Source organism: Rhinatrema bivittatum, chromosome 14, assembly GCF_901001135.1.
Source record: "Rhinatrema bivittatum chromosome 14, aRhiBiv1.1, whole genome shotgun sequence".
NCBI classification, from domain to species: domain Eukaryota; kingdom Metazoa; phylum Chordata; class Amphibia; order Gymnophiona; family Rhinatrematidae; genus Rhinatrema; species Rhinatrema bivittatum.
In genome coordinates this window covers 19,321,050-19,339,751 of record NC_042628.1, presented here as the reverse complement: position 1 = coordinate 19,339,751, position 18,702 = coordinate 19,321,050, and the positions used below count along the sequence as shown (strand labels likewise).

Below are 18,702 nucleotides of genomic sequence, written 5' to 3'. Positions count from 1 at the left end.
ATGCCTAAAGGCACACTAAAAAAAAAGCAGCCCATAAAGGGGCCGATGCAAAACAGTGCGCTCAGGCAGGGGTTAATTTCTGAGCAGCCCCCAAAAAATATACAGAAAAGCAGAAAATACTACTTTTCTGTACATCTTCCCACTTTTGTACAATATTTTTGTGAGAGGACGTACAGAAAAGCAGTATTTTCTGCTTTTCTGTACATTTTTTTGGGCTGCTCAGAAATACCATGGTGATATTAAGTCAGAGGAACCAAAAGGTTAAAAAAAATATATTTTTTTTTAAAGTGCCGGCAGTCAGGTTAGGGAAAGAGGATGCTCAATTAATGAGTGTCCATTTTCCTAACCCGTGGCTGTGCACAGGTTAGGAAAAGGGACGCTCGTAAAATTGAGTGTCCGTTTTCCTAACCCGCTCACAGCCACCTCTCCTGGGCACCCCCTGCCAAGAAGGCACTAGGGGCGCACATTTGTCCCTAGCGCCACCCCTCATTTAAATATTGAATCACGCACCCAGGAGAGGTGGCTGGGTGCGCGTTAGGAAAGCGGGCCCATTTTCCGCATTCATTTATTGCACTGGCCCCAAAGTATGTATTGTTCTCATGGCTGAGAAACTAAACAATGAAGGGGAAAAAAAAAAATCGTTCTTAAAATGACGACTTGAGTAACCAAAACAAAGCTAAGAACATCAGGATGTACCTGCTCACAAGAAAGTCTGAAAACCCCTTCCACACCAGTCACTCCAAGCGCTGTTTCTATGTTATGGGTCATTCGGAATGGGACTTTTTCAGGGACTCTGAGGCTTTTTCCTATTCAAAGAAAGTTCAAGTTTTACTATAAGCCACAACACACCTGGTATCAAATTATTGTCCCATAAACCTCAAAGAACTTACCTTTTTCAAAACAAACATTATAATCTATGTGGACAACCTCTCCAGTCGTCATGTCTATAAGGACATTGTCCAGATGTCTGTCTCCAAGACCAATGATGTAGCCAACCATGGACATAACAGCAGTGGACCTTGCATAGGACTACAAATAAAATAAAAGCAAATGCTAATTTTTTTCAATAAGATTAGCTAGTCTAAGTGAGCTTCTTATGAATTTATATACCCCTATATGCTACGCTGCTCCCTATCTTGTCATACTAACACATGTATTCAGAGGATAGCACTCAGTATCCACGAAAGTCTTAAGGTAACAATAGCCATTTCTCTCTACAGATATTAGGTGCACCACAACTGTAATGGTTTCATTATTGCTACCAAACACAGATTTCTTGTACAGCTTATGATACTTTTCCCCAAACTAATGCAATATTTTTAAGGTTCTACAAAATTGTTTTCAGATTGTAAAAAGGACATTGGATGTGGGGATTTATAAAGGGTGACATTCTGACTATATCGTACAGTCAGCCAAGTTTATTTTGAGCCCCAGTTGCCCCATCACCAAGGAATATTTTATACCCAATTTTTTTTTTACATAGCATTCACTTCAGCGAATCAAGCTTGTATAGCAATTTTGAAGTAAGAATTTAATAAAACTTTCTTTTTAAATCTTTCTACCTCTCTCCTCTCCATCTCAGTTTTGTCCCCTCTGCCTGCCTTTTCATGCCTTTTCCTGATAACCCCATTTGTGTCCTCCTGTTTTCTATAGTCTCGCTCCCTTTTACTGTTTACTTTCTGTCATTCCAAGCCCTTCTCCCTGCATAAAAAACTCTCTCCACAGTCCAACTTGTACCTTTGGTTTCTGTTTACCTCCACATTCTCATCTTTCCCACCACCTATGCCTCTCTTCCACCCACCTCAGCAGTTCCTTTGCTAGATAACAGCTCAAGGATACCAAGCCACGCTCTTAATCACTTGATTGTTCCAATCCTTTCTGCGGGCTTCTTGTTTATACAAAAAGCATGCAGAAGAGGCCTGAGCAGCTGCAAAGAATGGAGGAATGTCTCAGAGTTACTGCATTGTCTTCAGCTGGCATACCTGCTGCTGCAGAAGGTAGGCAGAAGTTGAGAGTGGCAATATCAAGTGGGATGGAGTGAGCCACTGGTAGTGGGGAGAGGATGGGCGGAATAGGAGGGGAAGAGGAACAGCAGCTGAAAGCCTGGATTCAAATCTGGTCTCTCTCACTAATGCTTTGTGAGTTTGGGAAAGTAATTTTCCCTCCACTGCTTCAGGTACAGAGAGACTTAAGTCCTTTGAGACAGGGACCTACCTAAAGTACCTGAACTGCAACTCTCCTTGAGAACGGGTTTAGAAACACAAGAAATTAAATCCAAAATTCAAAGCTAGTAAACATACCGGGGTAGAGGGGGAAAGCTATGGCAATTGTATTTGTACTGGGAAAAGCTATCTCCAAGCCAGCAGAAAGCAGCTCCCACTACTGTTCCTCCTCCCAGCCATTTACTGATTTGAAAGGATGCACCCTCCTGGGGGAGGAGAAACAGGAGCCACATTTGCTCATGAAGGGGCCAGGGGGAAGGGGAAGGAGGAAAACACAGGCTGCAGAGGATAGGTACAAAGCTGCTCAACCACTTCTTTTCAGGCAAAGTTAAATACTATTTGAATTTCAAAAAAAGTAAGTCTACCCAAAACCAGGAAAGTTACACCCAAGTCACTGCATAAGAGGAAGGATGACCATACGTGTGCCTTGCAAAAGGTCTGCATTAGTCCAACTAAACTGCTTTAGATTTATGCGTTACCTACTTGGGTAACCCTCCACCACTCATCAGGGGTTGCACAAGAGCACCAAAGTTCCTTAGCGAGAAGATTAGGTGGTGTTGCTTCCATCAGCTCTTCTAGAACAGACTTCATCACGTTAAGAGGCCAGTCGCGGCGAGAGACATCTAGATTGAGCCCTACAGCTTTCAGAGCAGGACCAATTTTACTGTAGTACAGTTCACTGGGTCGAGGCACTAATGCAGGATTCTGGGGTGTCTGGTACGAATCTTGAGCCTACAAAAAAATATCAAGTGTGTTATCCCATCTAAATTTCCTCTCATGCAAAAAAAAAAAAAAAGTTATATTTCCCTTTAGTGCAGGACTATATTATCTAGTTCCTCTGTGGCATAGCTTACTCATGCCATCAAAATTAATACTCATAAAATAAAAGAATGCCACTGAAGATACATACAAAACATGAAGTAAATTAAAAAATGTTAAGTTTTCCATTTGGTTTCTCAGTTTTAACAAATATTGCAGAATTTCAAAAGATTAATACAATTCTTCAGCTTTACTTAAATGCTTGGGGGAAAAAACTTCATCAACAGGGTGTTAAATTTCTAATACATATCAAAGATTCTTGTCTCTCCTTTCAAATTCACAAATCACAAAACATAAAATGGCAGCTAAAGCACGTCAACAAGCATTTGTCAGCTATTTGATAAAATTTATTTTATGAGGATTAAAGATACAGAAGGCAGACATATTATCAAGGTCATGATAATATTCTTTGCTTATAATCCCCTGAAAACTGGAGAAAAAATGGCAAAGTCCCTGATCATATTAAGTCTACTCAGGATACTGTAAGAGCTTGAAAAGGAGTGATTACACTATTTGAAAACATTGACTGTATATTTAGAATTCAGCTTAATTATGACAGTCTCCTACAGTTAAAGGTCATTACATGTTAATTAAAATAAAATTTGCCCATTACCTTTTGTGCTTGCAAAGTAGCTTCTCTTTGTTGCCATCGTTTGTAGAGCCCAAACAAAGGAGTAGCCCCGTCCACCCACTGAATTAAGCCAGACCTTGTGCCCAGGGGTGTCACAGAGTAGTGCCTGGCACGAAAGTGAGGGGTCTCTTGACAATTGATGGTAGCAAACATCGTGTTCACAATAGACAGAAACTGCATGATTCTCTCATCCAGGTGTAAATCTTCTAACCCTGGAGAAAACCAGCACCAACCAAAAAGGTGAATGTTTAATTAAAGACATTTTCCAAGAAGCCAAGTCACACATTTTTTTTTTTAAATCAGGTTTAATTGCCCATGCAGGAAAAAAAACCCATAATGAAAAGGCAGAAAATCTAATAAAGGGGATGGCCAATATAAATTAACTGAATGCTCAGTAGAAATTCTGTCTCTCTCTCAAAATAATTAAATCTCCTATCTCTGAAAGTTATAAAAGCTATGCAACCTAGATACAACATGAAATCAAGGGCAATTTGTGTGAGTACTCTGTATTTGGCAAACTTTTTTTTTTTTTTTAAACAAAAGAAAAATGAGTTTAAAAAAATGGCATCACATCTTAGGCATACTAAAAAAACTTCAGTGATTAGTTTTCCTCATTTTTCCTCCACAGCTAACAATCATCAGGTAAAAGCAGTAATTTAATTGTCGCCACAACAAACCACGTCCTCCTAGAACTCTTAGAAACATCACTGATAAACAGGAACGCTGAAATAGGCAGCACCGTGACTCTTAACTACTGGCAGTACATCTGGATGTATCTACTTATCCATTTCTAACAAATGGACCATGGTTGGACTCGCATCCCCAACCCCTTATGCCAGTGGTTCCCAACCCTGTCCTGGGGACCCTCTAGCCAGTCAGAGTTTCAGAATATCCACAATGAATATGCATGAGAGAAAATTTGCATGTTAGGCATGCCTTATGCTAGAAGGGGGATTAGTGCATCCAAAATGTGCATCCTACCCCCCACGAAACTAAAAGCACTCGTCACATGTATTCATACTGAGGCTATTACCTCCTGATGGAAAATAAAAAAAAAAGTGTGCCCACCACACACATTTTTACCCTCAGAAATTAACACCTGCCCCGGAACAGGCGTTAAGTTTTGAGGAACCCTTAATGTTGACAGAAAAGCAGAAAATACAACTTTTCCATAGTTCCTCCAACTTTAGATTGTGGCGATATTAGGTCAGAACAACTGAAAACAGGAGTTAGTTAAAAAGAAAAAGAAAAACAAAAAAAAAAAGTGTACCATGGTCAATTTAGGGAAATGGACAATTTTACGAACATCCGTTTTCCTAACCAGCTGACAGCCACTTCTCCTGGGCACCTGCTGCCAAGGAGGCGCTAGGGACGCACAATTTCCCATAGCGCCTCCTTTTTACCGCGGCAGCCCATTTGCATATTGCATTGGATGCCCCAGAGAGGTCGACTGGCGCGTTAGAAGAGAGCGCCCGTTTTCTGCATGCCGATATTGCATCGGCCAGAAAAAGAGCATTTGGAAAAAAAAAAAAAAAGGTTGTATCATCAGCTTCATATTTAACTGGTTATTCATCTATATAACAATGTTATTAATTCCTATTTTAAAATAACATCCCCTTAAGAACGTCCACTTTAAGATTCTTACCTTTGAAGAGATAAGGATAGTTCTTGCCATCTGATCCTAGAAAGAGGAGCTTTTTGGGTTTGGTTTTAGTAGGAAGGATCGTTATGGTGCTTCCCACACTATGAATTGTGACAGTGTCTCTGGCTGACACTTCTCCAGGGAGAGCTATTTCAGTGCTAGTCATCGAAGCCAACCAGGGACTAATCTCCTCAAGCCGTAAGAGGTAGCTGGCACGTTTCTGTGCTCTTTGCTGCAAGCTCAGCATGATCTATTTAGTGTTATAGAAAGCGTTAATATTTACACTGAGAATTCCTATAAATCTATTAGCATAAAGACAGAACATCAAAAATACAATAAAAAGAAAAGCCATCCAGATAAATATAGTAAAGGTTTCACATGCTCTCATACACAAAATGTATTGCCAATCAAATTCCAAGACATCCATATCCCCAAGCTTACTCTCCCCACACACACTCACTCCCCCCCTCCCCTCCACACACATTACCTCTCTCCCTCCCCCACCCAAATTCTATAAAATATTTATCATGCTGGTATCTAGTAACCCAAATATCTAAAAACTCCATTTCCATTGGGTCCAAGTCAGGTGCATTCTTATCAATCCAATGAATCTCGATAGCCTTCCTTTCTGCCAATAAATTTAACACACCTTTTTGCTTGTGTCTCATTTCACTCTTCACCTATACCTTTCACTTTTACAAACAATCTTATCAAATTGAATCTTGCAATTCCTCAACAAATCCAGTGTTATCTGCTGCCAAAAATCATTGTTTCACATTATACAAGGCTGTGCCAGGATGTTTACCACATCTGAGATATAATGGTGAAATTAGCCATTCCATCTGGAAACCTCTGTTGATCAATGTAGGCGCTATGCAGTATTTTAAATGACATTTCTTGCAACACATTATCAATAAAGTAACATAGTAAATGTTGGCAGGAAAAGATCCAAATGGTCCATCCAGTCTGCCCAGCAAGATTTGGGTTTTTTTTTAAATTCTTAGGCTGTTGCTCTGTGCAAGTTACCCTAGTCAATATGGGTCACCCTTTTCTTCATCTCTACCAGGAATCCTCTGAGCTTATCTTATGCCCTTTTGAATTAAATTGCCATCTTTGTCCTTATTACCTCTTACTGGGAGGGCATTCCATGGTTCACCACCCTTTCTGTGAAGAAACATTTCCAGATACTGGTCCTGACTTGACCCCCTCCCCCAGGAGGCTTCATATTATGACCCCTTCTTCTACCTAAAGTAAACATCTGTTTATGTCATGTGTATTCTCCTTTGTTAATTCCATGCTCAGTTTGTTATTCCTAATGAAATTATATCTTCAAAATCTATGTTTTGTTTACAGTTCATAATCTGTTTATACCACATACTGAATTTATTTCACCTTTTCTTTAATTTAAAAATTATTTTCTAGGGATAAGTCAAAGAACACTACTGTGTGTCTTGCAGTAGGTATCTGTAATTATATAAAGTATGATTTGTAAAATCTTAAAATGCTTACTGGAGACATTTTCCCTTTGAGTTGTTTTATTATCCAACATAAGATCCAGCTTCATTCTAATACATTAAGTTTAGTCAATTCATTTTATTGTCCACACCTAGGGGAAAATTACCATTCCCTATCAAGGGTAAAAACAATGATACTGTAAATTTCCTATTGTAAGAGCACATAACTTTCTCCAGACCTGTCGTGAAGACTTTGCCAAGATATGTCCAGTGGTTTCCACAGGTAGATCGTTATTCTTAGCATGCAATATCCAGCTTAGACAGTATGATTTCACCCCTGTCTATATATGTATGGATGCCCATTAGCCACTTAAACATGTCTTAACTGTGCTGCTAAATTACATTTAGCAATGTCTGAAAACCCCAACTGCCTTCATTCTTAAGCCTAGTCAACTTCAAGCTTATCCTAGCTTTTTTCTCCCTTCCATATAAATCTAAGAATGCATTTTCTTAATCTCTTTAAATCCTCCTGCTTAATCCAGACTCAAAGCATTTGTTCTTAGGCTTAGAAGAAGGATATATGTTTTACGGAGGCTGTGGGCTAATGACACCAATATACCAGACTCAAGTTTCCCAAGCATTAAGTAATTTGTGATTCCTATGCTTGTATTATTCCAGATTTAAGAAAACTCTAAAGTCAAGATGTATTTCTCAAGCAGCCCTTTATCCAAAGTACTATTCTTCGTTTTTGTTTATGAATATCCATAACTCACAGCTCATGCTTATTTTAATTGTGCCAGTACATAACAGTCATCCTCCTAAACTATATCATTTATCGCCATAATCTTCATTAGCAATACCCTTTTAATTATCAGACATGCCCTACTCTAACAAAGTGATTCAATGTCAGATTGAGTGCGGTATGCTACCAATGACGTTGTTCTTAAATTTGCTGTACGTTTGATGAAACTAATTTGCAGAGTGTCGGTTTGGAATCTGAAGTGTTCAAGCCCCTGAGGCAGCGGCTAACAAGCTGCGAAACTCGGCCTGAGTCGGGCATCCTCTGAACACATCTTTCTTTGAATAAACAATCGAAATACGACTGAGGCATCTATTTTGTTTTTATTATCCTGACGGCTATCATAGATCGCCTACCTCTTTGTTTTCTTGGACTACTCTAACAAAGGTCTGAAAAATATCTCAGGATCAAGAAGTTGAGAAATAAGATGTAATTTTTTTCCCCATGATCAAGATGGCTTTAACTGTACCTGTCACTCCAAAAGCACCAAGGAAAATAAATGCAAGCCACAGCATTTATTTATTTATTTTTGGTTTTTATATACCGGAAGTTCCTGTATACAATACATATCACTCCGGTTCACATTTAACAGAAATAACTATCGCCGGGGAGGCGGTTTACATGGTCTCATGATCTCAAAGGATGAAATCAAAGGATCTCAAAGGATGAAATCCTTTGAGATTTGAGAAAGGATCTCAAAGGATGAAATCCAAGAAAAATAATATAGTAAAGAAACACAGAAATGGCCAGCTCTCTCCTCAATGACATGGCAATCTTTTTCTAATTAGATGTACCTCCAAAACCTTCCCTAATTTATAATTGGCCATTTTTGCATCTCGCATCCCCCTATATGATAGGATCTTCATTGTCTTTTACAGGACCCCCAGGAGCCCATGGCAGGGGGTAAGGAGATCTCCTCCAAAAATGTGGGCTCTTTTGCTTTTCTCTTCAGCAATAAAGGACACCTCTGTCCAGATGTCCCCCCTCTGTTATGCAACATTTGATGAGCTGCTATCGCTAGGTTAGAGAGTTACCTGGCTCAATCAGGCACCTCCTTTGAGTGAAACATCCCTAGACACATGCCCACTTGAAATCTAGGTGGATGTATATGAAAATGATTTACATATTATTAGTGAGTTATACTTAACAAACCTGTTTAAAAGGCATCCAACTGTTTCCCGGATTGGCAGGATTTGATGGATTCCTCAATTTTTCCAGTGCATTCTCAATTGCATCTCCATAATTGTCCTGAAACCATTTTTCATGGGGAGTTTCTGCAGGAGCTGCAGTGATGCTGCACACATGCTCCAAAGCAAACACAATGGGCTTCATTAAAGCGGTGTGTTTTTCACGCATGATTGCCATCTTCTCCTCTCTATCCAATGAAGAGAGATATTTCAGTTTCAGCAGCAGAGATCAACTAGTTTTAAAATACACAGAATCCGTGGAAATAGATTTGTTACAACTTACTTGCGAAGAGTATTGTTGTTCTGCACTCTTTTCACTTCATCTTCAAGTTGCTGGATACGTCTGAGTACGTACATGTGTTGCTGTAATAGAACTCCCAACCAGAGTTCATCCCAAAGAACTGTAACCCTGCGCAGCTCTGCCACAAGCATCTGAACCTACATGCAAGGAGTCAAAATATCTGCATCAGTCTCTAAGACCTACTTGCCAAACAAAAAAAACCCAAAAAAAAAAACAAACACACACTGCAAGTAGTTGCAACATCTGCTAATTTCTTGCTTCTATTCCTCCATTAACCCCATCCCCACCAATCCAATTGTTTTTAGTCTCGTGTCATTTTCTTTTTTCCTAGAAGGATTTGATCCTTATATTCTGACATTTTGGGGAAACAGGGTGCATCTTTTTATAATCACATTTTTTTTTTAAACATCTTTCCCCAGGATTCTTCCTCAGTTTGTTTTTTGTTTTTTTTAACCTTCCATTCAGTTCTGATGTATAATGGGAAGCAAAGTAGATTCTGGAAGATCAAGACCAACTGGCCCATTCAGTCTGCCCAGTTATTCTGGCCTATGCTACTTAGAACCTATCCAAGCTGTGGAAGCTTGATCATCTTCTTAGAGGCAGTTTTGGTTATCTTCCACTTTGGTTCTCTACCATCCTGGGTAGATAAACATACAAGTTCCTATGCTTAATCCAATAATCAGCAGCAGATAATTAAAACTGTCATACTCCAGCTTAGATTTGTTGTGGTGGCAGAAGTACACTCACTGAACTATTTTATTAAAATGTTATTTCTACCACATGCAATTAAACAATTTTACATAATTTGTATATAAATAAGATTCATTCTCTACCTGCAACACCATTGTTGGATTTGCAGATGACAATTTCTCCACAATTTTGCTGTAACAGTCCTGCATCATCGCTTGATCTTCATTGAGTCCATTTTTCAGTTCATCCTTATTGCTATCTTGTGAAGCTAAAGGGCTTCCTCCTTCACATTCTCCACCTAGCAGCTCATCACCCTGGATATTGCCCAGCAGCGTGGGGATGGCAGAAGACAGCTTGTTCCCTAAATAAGAAGACAGGAGTCAAAGTCACTGAAAACCATATTTAGAGCAAGAAAATGAGCAGCAATTTAAATGCGACACAGGCAGCACTGATTCCACTAGCTTCAATGGAACAGTTAAATTTTTTTTGGTGCTAGTTATGACATTCATGCCATATTAAGACTACCAAATGTACTGAACTTGATACAGGTATGGCCTCGAGTTCATATTTAAATCATAGGAAATAATGTGAAAAATATTGTTGTTACCATGCTGCAAATACATTTATCACAAATAGTGCCACAAGTCACGATATGATACATTCATAAAGCCATAATGGTAAGAAAGTGAAATTGCTTATCTGTAACAGGTTCTCTCCACAGAAAGCAGGACAATTTCAGTCACACAAGTGGATGATGTCACTGGATGGTGCCTATGTGGAACATGCTCTGAGCTCAGAAAGACCTGGAAGTCTCTTAGCATTCATGGGTGTTCCTGTGTAGCTACCAGTGTACAAATCTCCTCAGTCATTTCACATGCTAAACATCAATTCTATGGCGAGGGATTGTGTGACTGAATTGTTCTGCTGTTTACAGAAGACCACATACTACAGTTAAGCAAATTTGCTTTCTCCTTTGGACAAGGACTGACTTCAGCCACACAAGTGGGGATTTCCAAGCTAAGACATTTGTTCTTGATAAGCAAGAGGAATTGTAAACTGGTGTAGAAAGGATGGGGGAAAGAATAGAAGGATTTAGATGTTAAATATTTCCTGGCCAATGCTGCAAGCTTTACAGAAATATTCTAGAGAGTAATGTTTTAATAAATGTGTGAACAGAGGATCAAGAAGCTGCTTTGAAGATTTCTTGAACAGAAGCTGAATGAAGGTGTGCTAAAGAAGTGAAAGCTGCTCAGACTTGATGAGCCTTTACTCTGCTTTGAAGATGTTTCCCAGATTTAGTACTGTAAAAGGAAACAGTCAGATATGCAGGCAGAAAAGGTTTATTTCTTAACTGGTCGCTCTTGTTTATTTGGATCATAAAAAAAACCCCAAATAATTGAGCAGACTGTCTGTAAGCTTTTGACCTTTCCAAATAGAATAAACCTCTTTTGCAGGTATGAAGTACTTCAAGTAAGCTGTAAGTAATATTTATATTTGATGTAATCAGAATTTTTTAAATATCAAATAAGATTAGAGTCTCTGGCTCCCTCACTCTCTACTACAGTCCAGGTTGTTGGTCTCAAAAGGTCTGGGTCAATGACATCTTCTGACTCGCAGGAGCAACCCTTTGTAATCCAGGCTAACAAGTAACAGGTTAAATTACTAGCATCCCAGGACTAAACTGTAAGCAGGTCAGAGGCAGAAATGTATGTACAAAAGGCACATACGAGGTGCATGGGTTATTTGGCAAGTAGCAAGCAGAACAAGGCAAAGATCTCATCCTTTGTCTTCAGTTTTGTTTTTTAAGACTTTCTTCTGAGCTTACTTGTCCTTCATGCAAATGCATAAGATACAGAAATTACTATTTTGATTGGACATTACCATAATCCCTTATGCATTGGATAGGTGGGTTTCAAAAGCTGTTTCTGTCCTAGCTGGTGAGTTCCCACAGGTTTCAGATGGATGATGATGTGCTGGAGGACACCAGATTATCCAAGATGGGCCTCTTAATTAAAACAAAGTTCTTCAAGGCCACAAAAAACTCAGCAAGGCCATTCTCTGGTAGTACCAACCAATTATAAAGGAATGCTCAGTTTATCCAGCAATAGCAGATATCTTTGCAGGTGTGGCTTGGTATTCTTTTCAGAACTGCAATGGCCATCACTTGGTACATGACTTCCATTTTATGTTGCTTGGTTCACAGTTGTACAAACTCCTTTTTAATGCGACTGGAGAATCTCTACACAATTTAAGAATGCATCCAATGTTTTTACCTAATACCACCCTTATTTTATTTTTTTAATTTTGGTTATATGGCATATGCACTATTAAGGCCTGGAGTTCGCTTACTCTGTGTGCTGAGGTCACTGCTATCAGATACCACTAGCTTTCAATAAAGAACCTGGAGATCCACCAATGCCAAGGGTTTGGTTGGGGGGGGGGGGGGGGTGTCATTAATTGAGGAAGTACTAGATTTGGGTCCCACCAAGTATGAGGGATTTTTATGAGAGGGCAAAAAATGGCGAAGACCTTTAATGAATTTTGCTACTATTGGGTGAGGAGTGATTGGAAGACCTTTTAAATGTTAATACACTGCAATAGCACCCTAATGGAATTTGACTTCAAGCTTGATAAGGAAACATAGAAATGACAGCAGAAAAGGACCAAAGGTTCATCCAGTCTTCCTAGCAAGCTTTCCATGGTAGTATCTGCTGCGCCGTGCAAATTACCTCCATATATCAGTCAGTCAGTTTTGCTTGACATGCTTTGCTTATGGACTTGGCCATAGAAGCAGTCCTGTGTTTTTCCTTTGATGTCTATGCATCAGAACCCCAGACTATAAAAGAGTCATGGCTCATGTTGGTTGTCTCTGAATCCAAATTCCTTTCCTTCCACCCCCCACCCCCTTCTTTGAAGCAGAGAGCGATGTTGCAGTTGCATCAAAAGCATCAAGGCTTATTGTTAAGGGTAGTAATCTCATGCCTTCTGTTAAGGGCAGTAATTGAGAAACCATATTGTGTCGGGATGGACTGACCATTCATGAGGTTGAGGATGACAATTCAACTGGTCTACCAAAATATTATCTTTGTCTGGAAGATAAATGGCATTGAGAAAAATGGAACTGAGTGATCTCAAATAACATATCTTGTATGCTTCCTTGCATATTTCAAAGAACCCTATTCCTCCTTGTTTGTTGATGTAGTACATTACCACCCAGTTGCCTGGATTTGCAGTACCATTCCTTTTACCCATGGTTTGAATACAAGAGCAGCTTTGAATATGGGCCTCTCAGTTCTAAAATGTTTAGTCTCTGCTCTTGTATACTCCAAGCCCCAACAGCAGTGTTGAGATGTGTCCCCCAGCCTTAAGAGAAGCATCCATGGTCAATATTTGGTGAACCTGCAGAGGATGAAAGGGCTGACACACAGACAATTTGAAGGATGAGTTCACCACCTCAATGAATGAGTAGCTTACAGAGAGAGTTGAATCCTGTGAGTCACTGGCTAAGAATGCTTCCAGCAAATTTTCAAATGCCTCGGAGCTTGTCTCATTATATAGATATGCAAAGAGTGTGATATACTGTGGCTGCCGTGTGGCCTAACATCTCCAAAAATGCCTTGGTCTATAATGTGTAGATGGGTAAGAACTATGCATGTTAATGTGTTCATTTTTTGAAGTGGAAAGAATACTCTTCCCTTCTTATTTAAGTATGCACTTATGAAATCCAATTGACTAGCTGGAATTAGATTGGATTAAACTTCTGGAAGCTGACCATAAATCCTAGAGAGGAGGATGCAGAGAGTATAGGAAGTGGATTGGCTCACTTTTTGACAAGACTTGCTCAATATTAGCCAGTTGTTCAAGGAGGGACAAGCTAAGAATGTTTTTTCTGACATGAGCAGCTACAACTGCCAAGCATTTAGTGAAAAGTCTTGAAGCTGCAGCCAGGCCAAAGAGTAGTTCTCACTATTGAAAAGGTTTACCTGCTACCATGAATCGAGGACACTGCCTATGATCGACTGAATGGAAATGTGTGTCGAAGCATCCTTTAGGATCCAGTGTTGTCAGCCAAACATTGATTTCTAGATGTGAAAGGATGCCTATAGAATTCAGTTTGAATTTCTTTCTTGATATATTTGTTTAGTTTTCTCAAATCCAGAATTAGGATATAGGCCTCCTGTCTTTTTTGGGATAAGGAAATAGAGTAAAAACTCTTCCTTTATTCCATCGCATTGGCTGCCAACAGAAAGGCTAGCTCCTAAATTAATATCTGAGGTTGTTCCAGGGAGAACAGATGAGGGTTTGATAGAGTGAGGTGGTAAACTTTGAAAGTTTAGGAAGAACCATTGTATATGATTTTGAGAACTCTGGTCTGTGGTAATGAGGGACAACTGGAGATAAAAGAATTTAAGTCTCCCCCACTTCCAGAAGAGCTTTGAGGGAGGTGTGGAACTGAACTTTTAGCCAAAAATGTGGTGCTTGTTACAGAATTGAGTAGCACCTGGTTGGACCCTCTCTCTAGGTAGTGATCTTTGCTGTTACTATTGATGCTACTATGAATGCTGCCTCTGATTTAAAAAAAAAAAAAAAAGTGTGGCTGGTACTTTCTGCGAGAGTATTTGTCTTCTGTTTGGTTGTTGCTGGTTGTTCAGAGGTTACTGACAGGGGTTTGGAGGATTGAGCAGTGGTCTTTTATAAAGATCCACAGCCTCCTTAATTTTGTCTCTAAATAAGTTGCCTCCAAAGCATGGAATGGTCACCAACTCATTGTGTATATATGTCTGCTAAACCTGAGGCTTTTAGCCAAGCAAATCTTCTGGCTCCTATTGCTATTGCTGATTATCTTGAAGCTGTTTCAAATATACTGAAAGATATGAGATGCCTGGAACATTCTTCAGCATCAATAAGATGAGGAAAACACTGGCTTTGTGAGTCAGAAGACAGAATAAAGGCATCTTATTTTCTGAATAAGGTTATAAAAAACTGATGGAACTGATGGACTAAAATTCTATTTTGTAACATTGCTGACTAGAAGATTCTCTTTCCCCTTATTGTCTAGTAGCTTTGCATCCTTGCCAAGAGAAGTAATAGAGGATTACTTGGTTTTTTTTAAATTTTATTTTAATGCAAAACTCCATTACTACAAATTCATAGGGGGAAGTTGCATTTATATACCCTGGATAAAACTGCATTTTATATTTAGGCCCAGCATTTCAGCCATTGGAAGGGCTGACAAAGGGGTTTGTCACATCTTAGACTGTAGTTCTTGAAGAGACTTATGACCAGCACAGAAATTGATTGCTTAGTTGCTTGAATGTATTTTGAATATCAGGTAAATCTTCCCCTCGACTACTTTTTCTTCCAATTGTACAGAACTGTTTCTGCCATTTTAGTAGGAAGGCCAGATAGTTATGTTTTCTGGCAGAGTGGTGCTTCCAGCAGGGTCTGGTGAGTGGTCCAAAGGCAGACCCGTTGATTCCGCCAACAAGTGACAGGATTAGGAATCAAAAAAAAAGAACGAGTTATCTTTAGAGTCAGAGTAGTACTGGAAGATCCACTGAGGAAGGGCTTTCCCTTAAAGAGATGGAGATTTGATTATTCCTGATGCATATGATTCTTCAGCAATGAAGAACAGAAGCCTATGAACCTAACCGGGCAGAAAATTTCTTTAAGAAAGAAGAAGTGTCCAGCTCTGGCACAAGTACAGTTAGAGTGCTTTTGTCAGCAAATGGTCTAAAAATAGTCTGTGTGCCATATTGCAGCTGTTTTGGTGCAGAAAAGCATTGGCACTGGAATCTTCAACGTCATGGCATTTGATGGTGCTAAGACAGCATCAGAGGATAGTGCCAATTTTGTGAATGCTGAAGAAGTCCCAGCGTAGCGCCTTTTGTGGGAGTGATTGCTTCTCAGCACAGATTTTTTTTCTTCTCACTCTTGCACTTCAATACTGAAGCTGAAAAATCTTTGGTCTGGTGTCCCGCCAACATTGATCTTCTCCTTATTGGTTCTGGCCTTTGAACTGTTCCTGCCCCTTTCTTCTGAAGGAGAGAGAATATTTCAGTTTGAGATCCCTGTATGAGAGTGCTTGAGGAGACATTCTTTCACATGTAACATAGTTGGTCATTTCAGAGCGTAAAGGGTTTCTTCTTCTTGCATTATGAAAAAATAAGCTGAAGGGGGTCTTAGAAAAAAATGATGTAATATTCTTTTTTTCCCCAGAAACACGCAAAATAAAATAAGACTGGGAGAAATGAAATAAAAAAAAAAAAAATCAAATAAGAAAAAGTACCAAACCAATTACTCAAAAAACTGGCAGCAGCAGAAAGAGTGAGTAGACATCCTTTCGCCTCGGCAGAAGAAAAACCACCAAGTAGACTCTAAAGATGGTAGAAAGACTTGTAGGTCTTTCTGAGCATGTGAGAGCAAGTTCTGAGTTGATGTCATCCAGCTCACTTGTGTGGCTGAATTAAGTCCAGCCTGCCCATTGAGAATTACAGCTCTTGCCATTACTGGAGAAGAGAATACAAAAAAATAACTACAAAAACCCCTCTTGAAATTAGATCTTTGAGCCTTTCAGAATTAGAGCCTAATCAACCGATGACAATTTCCAAACATTCCTTACCTGATGACTGGGATTCGCTGCTCAGTGAAATAGTGCCTACTATGGCAGGGTACAAAATGAGATGTGGAGAATCATGAGCAACTCGGCATAGTAAATTGCAAATGCTTTGGCGAACATACACTTCTGGATGATTCAGCCGAGAGAAGAGCTGTGGAATAATACCTGCCAGGCAGAAAAATGCTCATTACTACGCACTGAACTCATCAAAAACCATTATTAATGATGCAGTGACCTTTTTTTCTATCAGGTAAGAGCTACTACAATTCATCTAAAATTCAGACAAGTCACCAAAAGAATCGTAAGAATTAATACAGCCAGATATTAAGAGATATTCTGTTCTGCATACAATTTTTTTGAAGGAACTGCAGAGTTCAAATCCCAAGTCAGGTTTCCAAGTATTAAACCGATTATTAAGCAAATAAACAGTCCAGAATGAAGTGTGCTGGGAAGCTTTGCTAAAATCATCCCACCTCGTATATTCGGGCCTCCCGACTATCCTGCCTTTGCTTTTAAAGGGAAAGCAAGAGAGGACCTAAGCAAAGCTCAGAAAAGGTCAGTTTATTAATAAATTATTTTTCTCTTTTTGCAATAGCAAGAATGTAAGTCATTAGTTTGTTTACACCTATTGGCAGAAAACTGACAAAGAATTGTCCCCACAATATTCTAGTTCATAGAACAAGAGAAATTGCCAAAGACTAAGGTGGAGTTTGGGAAGCTAGCTGGATAACATTAGGTCTCCCTAAAATGAGGCTAACTTAGCCAGATAAACTTAGCTCAGCCCCTGGAAGTTTTATCCAGCTAACCACTTAGTGCAGGGGTGGCCAATTCCAGTCCTCAAGAGCCATGAACAGACTTGGTTTTCATGATATCCATAATAAATATGCATGAGATTTGCATGCACCAGTCATATGCAAATATATCGCATGCAAATTCAGTGTGAAAATCCTGAAAACCAGACCTGTCAATGGCTCTTGCGGACTGGAGTTGGCTACCTCTGACTTAACTGGATAACCCAGAGGCGTTCAAGCATGTGGGAATTTTTAAATCCTACCATTTGTCTGGGTACATCCCAAACTTAACTGGACAAATGCACTGAATACTGACCTCTAAAAGCCCCAAAACAGTTTGTTCACTTTGTTACAGCTCAATTAATGTATTTAAACTGAAATTATGTACCTCTCCATGGAGCTGTAGGTGTTGTTTCAAGACCTTGCTCCAAATATTGTCTAAGTTCTCCTGCATGTTTCACAAGCAGCCTCAACAACCTCAATGTTGCCATCACAATCACATCATCTGTGCTTTGTTTGGAAGTGCTTCTTAAATGCAATCTTGGATCATCTTCATCCACAGGGACCTACAAGAATCTAAGCGTGACCAACTTTCATATCAAGCTGCTGCTTTTATTACTACTGATGGCAAAATAGCATTCAGATGGTTGTCAGGAGCATACAGAAGAGGAGAAAGAGAACCCTAAAGGCTATTTTATTTGTTCCTGGTTAACTGTATGTTTAAATGTCTAATTCTGCCAGATGTGCAAATACAACAGTTTTATTTTAGGTATGTGAATTGCATAGTCACCTTAAAATAGCCTACAAGTGCTAATAAATTTCACATACGTACGTATGAACGGTGACTACCATTCTGAGTATATTTCTTAAAGGGAAGGCGTACAATTGTTCTAGATATGTAAATCAAGGAATGCTAACCAAATATTTTTTGAAAACCCCCACTCCAGGGAGCTGTACTTTTACATGCACCACTTCTGAGATACTGAACTTTTACTATCAGTCAGGAATGTTTCAGTGTGACAGAGAAAATGTGCTCCAAGAAGTGAAGGATGGCACTTACTAACCTTACCCCAAACTGCACTAAGATCTTTCAGAAGACAGCAGTAAAGATTTTACTTCAAAACTAGACTGTCATTTTCAAACAAAACAAATCTCTAGCCCAAGTTATTCACTTTGGCTACCAAAAGTTTTCAGGCTTTAAAATAATACTTGCATCTCACACAGCAAACAAAAACAGAGTCTTCATTTTCTACAGACCACTAACTACATCAGTCCTCAAAAGTCCTTAAGTTGTTGAGTTTCAGAATAATCCAAATAAATATGCAGAAAAGATTTGCATAAAACTGAGGCAGTGTACGTGCAAATCTCTCTCATGCACAGTCATTAAAAATATCCTGAAAACCCAACTGGCTAAGGGCCCTGAAAGACTGAAGTTGTCCACCCCCGCAATACACAAAATGCAGTTCAGCAATTGACTACTAAAAGCAGGAAGTCAAAGCTTCCCAGTGGGAAGAAGCTAAGCTAGCCTTGACAGTAACATGTTAAAG

The 18,702-nt window shown here is 39.3% G+C and overlaps 1 protein-coding gene across 5 annotated transcripts in view; it reads right to left on the bottom strand.

Moving 5' to 3' along the window:
* Window positions 1-18,702, bottom strand: part of SMG1 (SMG1 nonsense mediated mRNA decay associated PI3K related kinase) — a 147,049-nt gene that overhangs the window by 41,733 nt on the left and 86,614 nt on the right. For all 5 annotated transcript variants that reach the window (XM_029576036.1, XM_029576040.1, XM_029576038.1 and 2 more), the window contains 10 exons: window positions 17,544-17,721; window positions 16,368-16,529; window positions 9,889-10,106; window positions 9,038-9,192; window positions 8,720-8,942; window positions 5,318-5,564; window positions 3,655-3,884; window positions 2,706-2,954; window positions 891-1,029; window positions 697-806 (listed from right to left, as the gene is read on the bottom strand). In XM_029576036.1, the coding sequence (XP_029431896.1) occupies window positions 697-806; window positions 891-1,029; window positions 2,706-2,954; window positions 3,655-3,884; window positions 5,318-5,564; window positions 8,720-8,942; window positions 9,038-9,192; window positions 9,889-10,106; window positions 16,368-16,529; window positions 17,544-17,721 (1,911 nt within the window). The remainder of the gene's footprint in view (window positions 1-696; window positions 807-890; window positions 1,030-2,705; window positions 2,955-3,654; window positions 3,885-5,317; window positions 5,565-8,719; window positions 8,943-9,037; window positions 9,193-9,888; window positions 10,107-16,367; window positions 16,530-17,543; window positions 17,722-18,702) is intronic.